This window comes from Lissotriton vulgaris, chromosome 4_1, assembly GCF_964263255.1.
Source record: "Lissotriton vulgaris chromosome 4_1, aLisVul1.2, whole genome shotgun sequence".
NCBI lineage: Eukaryota > Metazoa > Chordata > Amphibia > Caudata > Salamandridae > Lissotriton > Lissotriton vulgaris.
Window position 1 is genome coordinate 1,615,628,770 of NC_141691.1, and position 14,402 is coordinate 1,615,643,171.

The window sequence follows — 14,402 nt, forward strand, 5'->3', positions numbered from 1 at the left end:
CCGTTACATACCTTATCTCTGTGAAGCCCCGCACAGCGCAGCAGCCTGATTTATTATTTGCTTCGGATTTCTTCGTGGGTGAGCATGCTTAAAAAAGATTCATTTTAAGTCCCTAAATTATAGGGTGACTAAGTATCCCGAATCTGCCAGTACGGCCCCAGTTTTTCATCATCTGTCCTGGCAGTCTCGGTTTTAAGAGAGGATTGATTGAAAGCATACATATGACACACCCTATTCAGGCGAAAGACTCCCAATTTCTAAAGCCAAAAAGGACTTGATTTGTTTCCCAAATCTCTCACTTTCCAGTTGTAAAATGTTGGCATGTATGTGAGAAGGCGGCTATCTTTTTTATCTTACAATGTAGGATTAGCTACCAACCTTTTCAGAGATTAATGTAATTGCTACAGATGACACTTTGTGTAAAAGATGTATTACATGTATTACCTTTAGTGCCTCCTAGTCTGTGTTTTCTATGTTGGTAAGCACTGTCTTTTACGTCATTCTGTGCCCCTTGGTTTATGCAGTCGGGGATGGCTTTTGGCATGGGCGAGATGGACCCAAGCCTGGGGTGCCTACAGTGGGGGGGGGGGGGGGGGGAGGGGGGACGCACAGGTAGCTGCCCTCCTGAGCTGCCTTGAATACATCTTGTATTGCAGACTGCCAGTTCAATTCATAGCCTTCAAGCTGTATGTAAATTCACGTTTTATTTCATTTTCTATGAGCACGAAAGGGCCCCACCCTAGGATCACAAATGGGAGGGCCGGAGGGGAAGGAGTGGAGGGTGACAACTAGGGCGGGCACCAAATTTAAAAGGCCGGCCCTGATTGCAGTCCTACCTCTATGTTAGTGAAATGTCCCGTTTTTCTTTTTCTCCAAAATTGGATCTGCCTACTTAGTTAACAGATTCCTTCATTCCTGATAGATACTTGGTGCAATGGAAAAGGCAAATTCTACTAAGACTGATGAACTATGGACTGTCAGTTTCAGGCCACATAAACAGCAGTCTTGGGTAGCCTTCATTGTATTGGTTTCTTACTTCAATCCTTCCTCCGACCTTCCCACCCATTCTAACAACGTTGTTTTCTCTAATTGTCCACTCACTACCAATGTATTAGATTGTAATTCATATTTTTATTATTCTGTTATTACTCATACTGGTATTCTTGTTTATATTAAATCTGTATCAATTTTGACTTTCTATAAAGTTATTTAGGAAAATGTCAAGATACTTCAATGAAACATTTTGTATTAAAAATGGAAACATTCCTATTTCGCTTTCTGACACCTGTGAAAAATAACATTGCACTTTAAGTAAAAAGATGGGCCAGAAAAGGCTTTTTGGAGTCTGCATGATTTACTTGTAGGTTAAGAGATCGAAACCTTGAAGTGCTACCTCTGTCATGAGTAACCCTACGCATTTGCCTAGTAATTAATAACAGTGGTATCAAACACAATATTGGAACACGTTATTATAACTAATTACACCTCGGCATCCGACATACCATGTGAAATCTAATGTTTCATACTCAAATACACAAACATCGCAAATTATGTGGCTCTCAGGAAGAATGCTTTGGCACTTTAACCAAACGTGTGGGTATCCAGCTATTTATATCATCGGATGTATAGCTGAATCAAATGCAATTAAGATGGAATCAAGTACTGTATAATATCTCTCGTTTACCTTAATGGCTTTTTTGAAATATTGATGGTTTATGTAGATGCGTTATGGTTTTTAGTACTCTAAGTGAGATTGATATGCTAGTGACTATCTTTAATTATCTGTCTCAATTTTAAACATTATAAGATTAACTACATTTTGCCCCTTTTTTACTGCTGGGTATTGTCCATATGGGCCTCTATATGTATAGTAAAGTATGCTGCTATTCTGAACAATGCACTAGCTCTTTAATTATATTAGAAGCATCTAGTTATTTATGATATTGATTGAATATCCGAATTTGATATATTCAATTTAACTTCTGTTTTAGGGTCTATTTATAAGAGCAGGTATTTTGGTTTTTATTTACTTAGCACGTGCTTAAATATCCTGTCTTGAAATTCAAACTACTGTCTTGAAATTCAAACTATAATGTTTCAGAAAATCAATAAAAGTAAATTAAACATAAAAAAAGAAATACACAAACCCCTTCAGGTTTGCGTGTACACCTTCTCGTTGACCACGTCGGGTAAATCCGAAGCAAAGACAGGTTTAGCAAAAATAAGTATATTTCAATTGACTTGCATCGCTGTGAAGCATTGTTGTGGGAGAACAGCGTCATCTGCTGGTTCAGATGAAAACGCATTATTTATAATTTACGAACAATTCTAGTTACAGTTTGTTGGCGTCTCACCTACAGTGAACATATTGATTATTCTTTTGTGCGGGTAGCTGCTGGGTAACATAATAAACGTTGAAAGCGCACTGATCAGTAAACGTGGGTATCCGTACAACGTTATTTACCTATGACTGCACTGCCGACAGAAAGAAACAAACTTCCACAGGTTCCATGTGAGTCACGGTTTGTCAAAACTGATTAATGTTAGTGTGCACACGTGGATCAGTATCGGGTTTTATGCATAGCAGTCAGCAGGTGAAGTAAATCAGGGGCGCAACTGGACACAAACTTCGGAAAGGGGGGAAAGGGGGCTAACACAAGGATTAGTAAATGACTTGTGGGGGCTCAGTTCGCTTTTCCGATGTAGTGCGTAAACCACCGGGGTGGGGGGGAGCAGATTTACAATAACTGGCGCATCTCTGCATATCAGCAGGGATGCGCCAGTTATTGTGTGCCACGGCTCCGCCACCATGGATGCACGCATTTACAATGTGGCGCATCATGGGGCAAAAACGTGCCGTAAAGGCAGCGCATTGCTGGAGTTGCGTCGCAACTCCAGCAATGCTCTGGGGGTGCCCTATCTTGTTAATGCTGCGTCAATCCTTACACCTGCCTCAAACCGACGCAGGGTTTTGACGCAGCATAGGCTCAAAAGTGATTGAGTGAAATCTTGTAGATTTCACTCAGCCAATTTTGGAAGGCGTTCCTGCGCCGGAACGCCCCCCCCCCCCGCCCCCCCTCTGCCCCCCACTGCGCTGGAACCCCTACTTCTGGCGCAGGGCTTTACAATGTGTCGCATCTCCCTGATGCGTCACGTTGTTAATACCCCGCAGCATGGCGCATGTTTTGCGCTGCCGCTGCATCACAAAAGTGACGCAATGGCGGCGTAAAAGAGGCGCAAGGGGCTTGTAAATCTGCCCCTGAGTCTGTGGGACTACATGTGGCAAATAGTGCATTTTAAAGCACACAGGGTCAGTAACATTATTCTGGCATAATATGATTTTTGGTCTCTCAAGGAATTTTACCACAGTGAATGACAAATGTTCTATTTTTAATACACATTAGGCCAGTAAACCTGGTACAATGTGAAACATTAGATTCTATTTTACATCACAATCTCTGGCAAACTGTTCACCCCAAACAATCTAGGCCATGTTGTGTCAACCTAACTAGTTAAAAAATATTTTGCAAGGTATTTCACCATCCTTCCACCAAAGGAAGGTTTTGAAAATTGGAAGCAAATAATGCAGTGTAAGCACATTTATTTAGTCTTATTGGACGTGATGTAAATCCCCTGAGTTAAGTTAAGCTAGTGAATCCTGGTTCTGATTATAATTACTACACATGAAATACAGCATGCAGATCCATACAGGACGAAATACTATTACCAGTACCTTACATGTAAAGTAGACCGAAATATCAAGAGGTTGTGGCTTATCGATTAGAGCTGCAAAATTTGAAGCTGGAGAACCATGTTCGCGTCAGGGGTGGCTCTAGCATCCTGTGATTCTGGGCAAATGACTTATTCTCCTCGTGAGTAAAACATAATATGCAACTGGTGCTTATGTAGAGGCCTAGTTCCTTCGAGTCGAGTACGCGCTATAGATATCTGCAACAAAAAAGAGCCTGAGTCAGAAAACATTTCCTTTGAGTAATTGGACCTTATTCGAGGCCTGCTCATGTCCAGGAGTATGTCATGTCCAGGAAAGTCAATATCTTTGCAGGAGTGTGATGTATTTTGGGGCTTGATATTGCAATCACACAACTTCCCATCTACATTTGTTTCCAACAGGCTTGTAGTTTTGTCCTAAGCCCATGTGGCGATGCAAGCATTATGTTCTTTTAACATTCTAGACTAAGCTGTAAATAACAAATGACACGATCCAATTTCATATGTTTGAAAGCAACACTTCTATTTGCTTATACAGCTTGGGCTACGAGCTGGTGACACCCTCTGACCATCATGGAACATGACAGGGATGTTCAGATGCTTTTATCACCGCAGAGCCCATGGCTTCCTATATCCATATCTACTCCACTGCAGGCTGCAGAAGTACCGAAATGTATAGATCCCGCGTTCCAAAGACTGTTTGCATGTGTAAGTTACCTTGGAGTACTCCTGGCCTACTACTGCCTCCCAAGAGTAAGCCAGGATTGCTCCAAGAGTAATTCACAGTAATATCTTTGTGAGGATGGCCAATGCAGTGGCTGGCGATAATACAGGTACTAGGTCTGGCTTAGAGACTCTCGCTGACTAATGTAATCTCCCAAACAATACATCATATTAATAGTGATATAATGTACAGATAGGTGCTTTAGGCACTGGTTTGTTGGATATAGGGTCCGCCCACATGTAAGCACAGTACAGTATGGAAAGGTGCTGCCCTCTTCAGACACTGGCTTCACCGGGGGTGTTAGTCTTATCTGGAGTCAGCCCTCAGGCCAGGAGTTCGACCTCTGCACAACAGTCTAGATTTGATTGGACAGCCACAGTGTGTGAATGCCTCAGTAGTAACGGACTATTTTTTGTTCGCCCTTTGTAGAGGCAAATTTGGAAATTAACTTTCTGTGCTAACTGGAAGAAGTCAAGGCAAATTTCGAGACTCATTCTTTTATGCTAAATGAATAATACTAAAGTATGAAAAGGTTGCATTGCCAGTTTAATGCCTTGCTTTTAGGTGTTTTTCCCCTTTTGATTTGTTATTTTTAAAAAATATATGCTTTTAATATGGATTTAACTTTCACCTGGCAACTATTAATTGGCGGCATGTACCCGCTAGCAGTGCTTAAAGTCCGTCTGCTTCTCTAATAAGATGCCTGGATTGGGATAACATTTTAGCATTGACGATGTTGTAACTAAACCTTACTCTGCTCTCTGCATAAAAAGAACAAGAGTTGTTGTTTAATAAAGCACTATCTATGCAAAACCTACAAAGCTGTCAATGGCAAAAATGCTTTCTTTTTCAGTACCGAGAAAAATCAGTGCGTTTCCTAAGTGTTGCATCTTGCCGTAGGTAGCACTAATAATGCATTAGTTGTGACAGATGCCCCAGTTTACTAGAACTGTAGAAGCATTAGAACTTCATCTAAAAAATCAATGCACAGAAAACTTTTGTAATACTTGTATTTAGTTACTGAATCCAGAATGCTTAATAATATTGAGTTTCTAATTTGTTTTTCAGATCCTGGCCATTATCTCCATCCTGTTCATTGTCCTGTCAACGATTGCATTGTCTCTCAACACACTACCTGAACTTCAAGAAATTGACGAATTTGGCCAACCTAATGACAACCCACAATTGGCCCATGTTGAAGCGGTTTGCATCGCGTGGTTCACCATGGAGTACCTTTTACGTTTCCTGTCCTCGCCAAACAAGTGGAAGTTTTTCAAAGGGCCCCTAAACGTCATTGACTTATTGGCCATCTTGCCGTATTATGTAACCATTTTTCTGACAGAGTCGAACAAGAGTGTGTTGCAATTCCAGAATGTCAGACGTGTGGTGCAGATATTTCGGATCATGAGGATTTTGCGGATTCTTAAACTTGCCAGACATTCAACGGGCCTGCAGTCCCTTGGGTTTACTTTGAGGCGGAGTTACAATGAATTGGGATTGTTGATATTATTTTTAGCAATGGGTATAATGATATTTTCCAGCCTGGTATTTTTTGCTGAAAAAGATGAAGATGCCACCAAATTTACCAGTATTCCAGCGTCCTTTTGGTGGGCCACCATTACAATGACCACCGTCGGATATGGGGATATTTATCCTAAAACTCTGCTTGGGAAAATTGTAGGTGGATTGTGCTGCATCGCAGGAGTGTTGGTGATCGCCTTGCCTATACCAATCATTGTGAACAATTTTTCAGAATTCTACAAAGAGCAAAAGCGTCAGGAAAAAGCCATCAAGCGAAGGGAGGCATTAGAGCGAGCTAAAAGAAATGGCAGCATTGTTTCCATGAATTTAAAAGATGCCTTTGCCCGCAGCATGGAGTTGATTGATATAGTGGTGGAAAAACCTGTAGAGGGAGATGACAAAAAGGACAAACCTGATGATAACCATCTATCTCCAAGTCGGTGGAAGTGGGCACGAAGGACAATGTCTGACACAAGTTCCAATAAGTCATTCGACAACAAGTATCAAGAAGTTAGTCAACATGACTCCCAAGAGCGTTTGAACAATCCTTCTACCAGTCCACAACATCTGAGCGCTCAGAAACTGCAGGAGCTATACAATGAAATCACAAAGACACAGTCTCAACCTAACCTAAACCTTAACCTTAACGCAGCAAGCAAGGAGCCTCCTGACAATCTTCCTACATATGAAGAAGAGATAGAAATGGAAGAGGTTTCGTCCAACAAGAATCAATTGGCAGTTGTCAATACAGAGGTTATTACTGATATGAAAAGTGTATCTAGTATTGACAGTTTTGCCAGTTGTGCAACTGACTTCACAGAAACAGAAAGATCTCCAATCCCACCCTTCGCAGGCAGTGCCACTGACATGAGATTCCCACCAGTACCGCTTGCCGAAGAAGAGAACTTCTGCACGAAGGGTTCTCAGATCTTTTCTCGTTCAAGAAACAGGAATTTTGCCCCAAAAGATGTTACCTTTGAATACGTCGCCTCCCCTCCTGATATGAACAGTGGTGACAGTAGCACACAGGCTGTAATGCACGCTCCCATACAGCTTGATACTGTCATGGAGAGCCCTGAAGGTGCTCTGAAAATGAGCAACCCCTTCAAAGGAAAAGCACCCAAAGCCAATTTTACAGAAAATAGATTAAATTCTCCACAAACTCCACTCACTATTGGGAGACCATCAGACACAGATAATTCCACACCAACCGCACACCATCCCAGCACCAATCGCCTGCATGAATATTCCCGCCATGGAGAAAAAACACTCATAAACACAGATGTCTCGAGCATTTTCCAGGGATCGCTCACATCCTCACCCACTCCAATTCCAAAGCATAACCGTTTTGCTGGCTCTTCCCAAAGGAAAGCAAGTTTCAGTGAAATAGACACAGGGGAAGACGAAGACTTCTTGGAGCTCCCTGGAGCAAAGCGCGTGCCTCGCGATACCATGAAAAACTGTTATGTCGATTTGCACAGCGAAGGTAAAAACTTAACGGAAGGAGCCACAGTTGTGTCTTCTTCCACTCAAAAAGTGGGTCAGAACTGCACTCAGGACCCACATATTGCAGGGAGTGAAGTGCAAACAACAGACAATGCCCAAGAGGGACACAAGATGGAAAACCATCTATTTACTCCGGAACTACATTCGATCCCGGGGGAAACAGGTTATTCCCCCACGCGTGAAACCAGCATGTGACTAGTTATCCGAGCAATAAAGACTTCTTTCTTATGAGCGACAGGGTCGGTGATGCCTGTGAACTAAACATCGGAAGCCTAAAAGAAGTGCATACAGTAAACTGTTACTCTGCATGGCATGACAAGATGTATAGTTTAGGAAGTACTGTTTACCTATAGAGTTCAGGACTGCATTTTGTAACAGGAAAAGGACAGAATCACATCCAGGACAAGAAGGCACCCCCACAAGCAGGAGCCTGCGCCTGCGCAGTCGGACATTTGTGATCCTTTCACTGCTGCTGATAATTGACTTTAAACAATTTTAAACTTTCTTAGTTACCATGACTTTTAGAAAATTGCACAAGAAAGGACTCAATGTCATCGCATGCTTACATAAGGGTGTTATGGCTGGTACTTTAAGCTGACAAAGATAACACGTGTATATAGTTAGGGGACAAGAAAGCTAGAGTATCCAGAAAACATGGAGTTTACGGGGCACAGGCACTTCCTTCACAGCATGCAGCCTGGAGGATTTGTACAGACTTATGTTGCAAAACTGCAACCTTTACTTAAAGCATCTCACGTTACGTATCATGCTTTCTGTTTGAACGCTTGTTCGTATGTTTGTCTGTGTGAATAAGTAGATTGTTTTTAATTTATTGTGACAGATCATTGCATTTTGCTTTGCATAAACTATGTTGATGCATCTGTACCACGCAGAAAAAACCCCAAGACCAGTCAAGATTTAATGACCAGAAGTAGAAGTGTGAAGACCAGTAGATATCCAATACCAAAATTGCCAAAATTCGCCAACAATGACACTGTTCCCTAAAACAAAATGGATACCACACACTAAATACCTTTATGTATTTAGCCATGAATAGTATCAAATGTCTATGAGCAGGTGCATATCTTTATAGAGTTGCTTTTCTCCCTTATTCGGGAAAACACAGTGTCAAAAGACCTTTATTTTTCTATATCTGTTTCATAAGATGGACGAACAGAAATGAGCCAGGCTGGCACGCCATCTTGTTTCATAGGAGCCGTGAAGGCACGTAGGAGTGTAGAGCTGAACTAGAGGGTGAAGAAATCTAAAAAGTGGGGGCTTCCACTGATCAGGCTCAAGAGTGGTTAGCTGTGCTGTAAACGCAGGAGCTGGTCTGCGGTTTCTAACCTTAAACTTGCATTTTCTGGGTGCCACCTTAGCCGCGATGTGGGGCATGGAACTGCCAAGGGTTCACCTGGACAGGAGTCTGTCCATGTGTGGAATCACTTGGGAGTCATAAAAAGCCCTTAAGTCAATGGCCTCTTGTATTGTACTTGTCTCGGGCATTGAGACATGGAGAGGAGAAGTCCAGGCGTAACCTCTGACATTTTGGTAGACTGAAAAGTGAGGTGAGTTAAAGAAGCTAAATATTTAGAACTCATAAAAGACAGTAAACAGTGGAGAAGCATAAAATGTTGAGGCGAAAACCAGTAGAGAGTTTAGGTGCTGCAATGGGCAGTTTTGATTGGCCTAGAGGTTCTGTTCCAAAGTCCCTATGTCAATACTAATGCCACAGGGCTACTTTCCAACATAGCCACTAAAGATAACATAGATTCATAAGTAGTGTAATTCTAATGCAAATAAGACTTCTGCCTCAATCAGCCATAAAGACGTAGACTCAAGGACAATGTTCAACTTACTTCTAGTTTTGAATTTCAATATTCCATGCACTACTGTTTTTACGTTTTCTTACTTTAAAGCTCCTGACACCAGATGAAAGGAACAAGTGGTCTAATAGTCCAAAGATCAAAAAAATACAGGAGGAAAACTCCTCAGAGAAGGCAACGCAAGACAACAAAAGCTTACATTCACCAATAGCAGTAGTCTACATAGTAAACTGCACGCCATGGTTCTGGTTTTGCGAATAGGGTCTGGTCATTAACTCTAACTCTAACACTAATACAACATATTGCTTTCAGCTTCTCAACAGAATGTTTTGCTCCAATAATTTTTACGAAGTTTTGTTGCACTCCGCTTACATATCTTTTTTAACTTTGTCTCACCATTTCAGAAGTTAACTCACAAGTATTTTATTGTCTCCTGTGTTAATTTACAGTCTTGACCCATTGATGTTGTCAGTGACTCACAAACTTCCAGTCAACGTTTCTTATTCTGAAAGTGTTGGATTGTATTTTTTAAGTGCTGTACAGTTTTTAACCAAGGACTATTATTCAGCCAATTATTTTGTAGAAGAAAAAGCAAAGCCGAGCCCCATTGGAATCATCATTCAAAGCTCTTTCAGAGAACTGTTGTATGTAAGCCATAACCACTGCATTTGTAATGCCTCGCCATCTTACCCCACCGCAGTCCGATCTATGACAGGACACGTGAGACGTGGCCAAAGATGGCGGAGAGGACGAAGAGACACAATGGAATGACAATCGAAACATACTTGCTTGAGATTTCCTGTTTGGTTTATGTTTACATTGTCTTAATAAGTTGGGTTTCACATAGAAAACAGGATGGGGGCACAATACATACCTGCATTCACATCTGTCTTCACCACCATGGTTATAATTGGCACAGTTTCAAAATGGTAAAATGATATTGTATGTCATTGTGTTTTCTCTTAAGCCCTATGAATGAAAGCCATTGTTTATATTAAAGCGCAAATCATTGGGGAAAATGATCCATGACAATGCTTTTCAAAACAAACAACGATTGACAGTTCAACCTAATTTTGTTTGATTGGACTGATTGTCACCCAGTTTTCCCTGAACCCTGACCACAGATACTGAATATCACCGTAGCCAGTTCTGAGCACATCAAAGTTTCACAGGTCTAGGAATGCCCATTTTGCAGAGAACAGTGAGTCACGTTGCCACACATAGAGATTGCAAATTCAATTACACAATGCATGGTTTGTACGAAAAAAATGAAAAGAGATTTGAAATGTTGATCTGTATGGAATAGTTCTGAGCTTGGAAAACATACACATGGATGAGCGAAATTCCATTTGAAAGGGGAAACACATCCTCACACCAGAGTAAGTGATTTTAACCAGTGTTTATGTGTCCATTCATGGCTTCTTACTAGGAGCTGATGGATCAATACTTTGACTTACTATCTGTTAGTTATCAAAGCTTCGACATTCTCTGGAAATAGATGCTACCTGCTAAGAACTGTTCCACCTATGACTTGTTCAAGGCTCTCATAAACATAACTGATTTTGAACCATTGAAACGCTTCATTGTGTTCTGTTACTATATCATGGGCAGCTCCTAGTGATTTATTTTTACACTCTGTGGGATCGCTAGGGTGTACATTGTGAGAGTGCTCAGCTCAAAGGCTGTAGAAGGCTGCACAAAACCAACAATCACTGCACCAAAATATTTTAGTGGAATCAAATCAAATCAAGCTTGGTGTTAGATCTCTGTAGGGTTTCACGTTGATGCTATTAATTTCCACAGCTCTTACCAGACGTATCCTTAGCCTGCCCTCTGTTGTAAATGTCCTGTAGGGAGTGAGCTTATACGTCAGTGCAGCTGATGCAAGCACAGTTTGACATGTGTAGCCATAAAAACATGGTGGAATAAATACCTTTTTTTAGGATTGCTCATGTTTTTTATGCACAAGGCAAGGATTTCTCAGGGTCTCTCACACAGTGCCAATCAAAATCCTGTGATCTCAATAATATGAGTAGAAGAATCTCTGCTGCCCTTTCTCTACAGAGCTCATCTGCACATTCTCTTGTAACTGTGCTTCAAGATGAGTTCCTTTTTTGTCTCATGACCATCTTGAACCTAGATCATTTCTGTGTGCATCTTCACTGTCTTCTCTCAACTTGTGTGTTGTATCTACTTTAAGGTAGTTCTCTATGATACTCTGAAGCAGAGCGAAGGACAGCACAGTCACTTACACTCTGTGCCATCTTTGTTTTCTGTGGCGTGCCCCCTTTGTTTAGTGCTCATTGCGAGCATTCTAAAATGTTGCTGTCAAGTGTGGAGCGGGTCAAACCTAAGATGGAGAACTACCCAACAAGCTAGGAAGAACCCACAATCCCAGATCAGCCAGGGGACGTCATGCAAGAAAAAAGCATTCAACTGATGGTATGGTTTTTAACAACAGACATACAACACACATCAAGTGCCATTGAAAAATACTTGGAACCGTTCAGAAAGATACCATTGATCCTTATTTTCTTGGCTTAAGAATCCAGTTGGTTGGAAGACCCCAAACAACAAAGCTCTAGCATTGGCTTTTAGTATACAGGTGTCTTTTAACTTTTCACGTACACAACACATGCAGAACATTTTTTCATGCCTTTATTCTGCTGCATGTAAGATAGAAATCCCCATTTTAAGCCTGCCTTCAACTCATCCCTCCGACTCTTACGTCACAGGCATACAGTAAACAGTGGGAACCAAAAGAGTTTCAGCTTCTTTCATTACAAGACACTACTGGGCATATTGCCAACAACTAGCGATAATTATCGCTATGTTGGCTTAGCGGCAATATTTTTATCGCCCTGCTGCGGCGATTTTTATCGCTTAGGAGCCTTGCTATTATCAAGGTTTATCTCCTAAGTGATAAAAATCGGCCGAAATGCATGAATATCGCTGAAAAGTCAGAGATATTCATGCATTACCGAGCTAATGCTCTTAGCCATGTTATCCACCTCCCATTGGATAACATGGCTAAGAACTGCTCAGGGGCAGGTGTTAGCTTTTGGAGATATTTGCGCTTAGCGCGAATATCTCCAAAAGTTGGTAATAGGAGATAGCAATGTTAGCGACTGTTTCCAGTCGCTAACATCTTGGCACGCCCACTTTGCATGTCATTAGTGATAAGTTTCACTGACATGCAAAGCCGGGCCCAAGATGGTCGCTATCTCATACTAGCTGTCGCTAACTGGTGTTAGCGACAGCTAGGTAATAGGGAGATAATTTTATCTCCGCTTTCTTGGCTTTTAAAGCCAAAAAAGCGGAGATAAACCCCCTTGATAATATGCCCCTACATCTCATGTTTTATTAAATTAAATACATAAATAAATATTTAAATAAATACATAGACACACAAGCAATTACAATTCTTCAATTAAGTGTTGTGGCTCCTTAATCACACGTCCTCATCAGGTCACTGGAAACCAGGAACTGGCAGTCGAATTGTCGGTGATCTGCACAGGTGAGGTGGGATTATCAGCAGGTACAGTCATCAACAGTCTGTCTAGGCGCGTCTCTATATTGACATCGATGTTTGGTGAGTGAGGGGCCACTTGTTGAAAATTAGAGGAAATTCTTGCAAGGTACTTCCCCGGATGTGGGGCTGTCACCATGTGTCCTTTGCTGTGGTGGTAGTAAAAGGTTGAACCTCAAAAGGAGCATCAGATTTCCTTCCTTTGTATTGTCTAACCAGCACGGGATCTCCTCTTGTAAAAGTGATGTCCTTGTCAGGGACCCCACAAGCCTTACCCTCTGCCTGTGTAGCAGTCTCACAGGGATGACATGAATAACCTCCACCATCTTCCATCTACTCCCTTGTCCTATAATAAATAATACCTGGCTGGGCGTGATGGAGGCCAGGGGAAGGAATCCTCAAGAAGGTAATGTGCCTTTCGGTGTGATGATGCAGTGAATTGTACCCAGTGGAGTTGTGGACCCTTCCTGGATGACTTCCTGGATGACAACTTGGAAGCACAGCCAACAAGTAATTACTACTGCCCTAACTAGTATACATACACACACACACACTCTGAAGGGGGACGTGTAGGGCAGGACAATGATAGTCACCTGGAAAAGCGGCACTCCAATGTCTCTCCTGAGACTGCTCCTGCACACCAAAGGACATGAAAAGGAAAGGAAGTGCTCCTGCGCTGAACAACAAGGTATCAAAAGAAAGGATTCCAAAGGAACAGTAATCAAGGTATCAAGCGCTCCTGAGCTACAACAAGGTATCAACAGAAAGAATTCCAAAGGAACAGTAATCAAGGTATGAAGCGCTCCTGCGCTACAAGTGGGGGTAATAGCAGCGACGCGCTCGTGCGCTCGCTGTGATCCCGGGAAGGATTTCTATGGTGATGCGCTCCTGCACTCACCGCGATAGGGAAAGTAAGGTATGGTGATGCACTCCTGCGCTCACCGTGTAGCCTGAGAGGAAATATGCGATGACGCGCCCCTGCGCTCACTGTGATCCTGGGAAGGATTTATATGGTGATGCGCTCCTGCGCTCACTGCACTAGGGAAAGTAAGGTTCAAAGAGAATAAAGGCACCGCGCTCCTGCGCCTTCCTTCTGGCCAAGTATCTGGTTTCGATGCTATAACGCACCCCTGTGCGTGCTGTGATCCCGGGAAGGATTTATATGGTGACGCGCTCCTGCGCTCATTGCGATAGGGAAAGTAAGGTTCAAAGACAATTAAGGCACCGCGCTCCTGCACCTTCCTTCTGGCCAAGTATCTGGTTTTGTCTGCACACAACGTTGATAGTGCGGACTGCATCTATCAACGGAAACAAGACTGAGATCGAAAAGTAAAAGAGAGAGGGCCAGGTGCTCCTGCACTCGTCTCGTCTGTGACAGTAGCAAGTGCTTCTACTCTGACAGGGGAGGCAGGCTGGAATACGTGCAGTGTCGCGCTCCTACGCTTGTAGCATGAAACGGGGTGAAACAGAATCCTTGCGCCGATAGCCAGGCAGAAAATGCTTGTACCGAGAGGGAGAGGAAGGTTCCACAGGCTCTGACTGAAACAGAATCCCTGCGCCGATAGCA

General features: G+C 42.4%; 1 protein-coding gene across 1 annotated transcript in view; it reads left to right on the top strand.

The window, feature by feature from the left end:
- Positions 1 to 10,869, top strand: part of KCNB2 (potassium voltage-gated channel subfamily B member 2) — a 657,238-nt gene extending 646,369 nt beyond the window's left edge. Inside the window, exon 2 of the mRNA XM_086965881.1 lies at positions 5,522 to 10,869. Within this exon, the coding sequence (XP_086822007.1) occupies positions 5,522 to 7,675 (2,154 nt within the window). The 3' untranslated portion in view covers positions 7,676 to 10,869. The remainder of the gene's footprint in view (positions 1 to 5,521) is intronic.
- Positions 10,870 to 14,402: the final 3,533 nt, after the last annotated feature.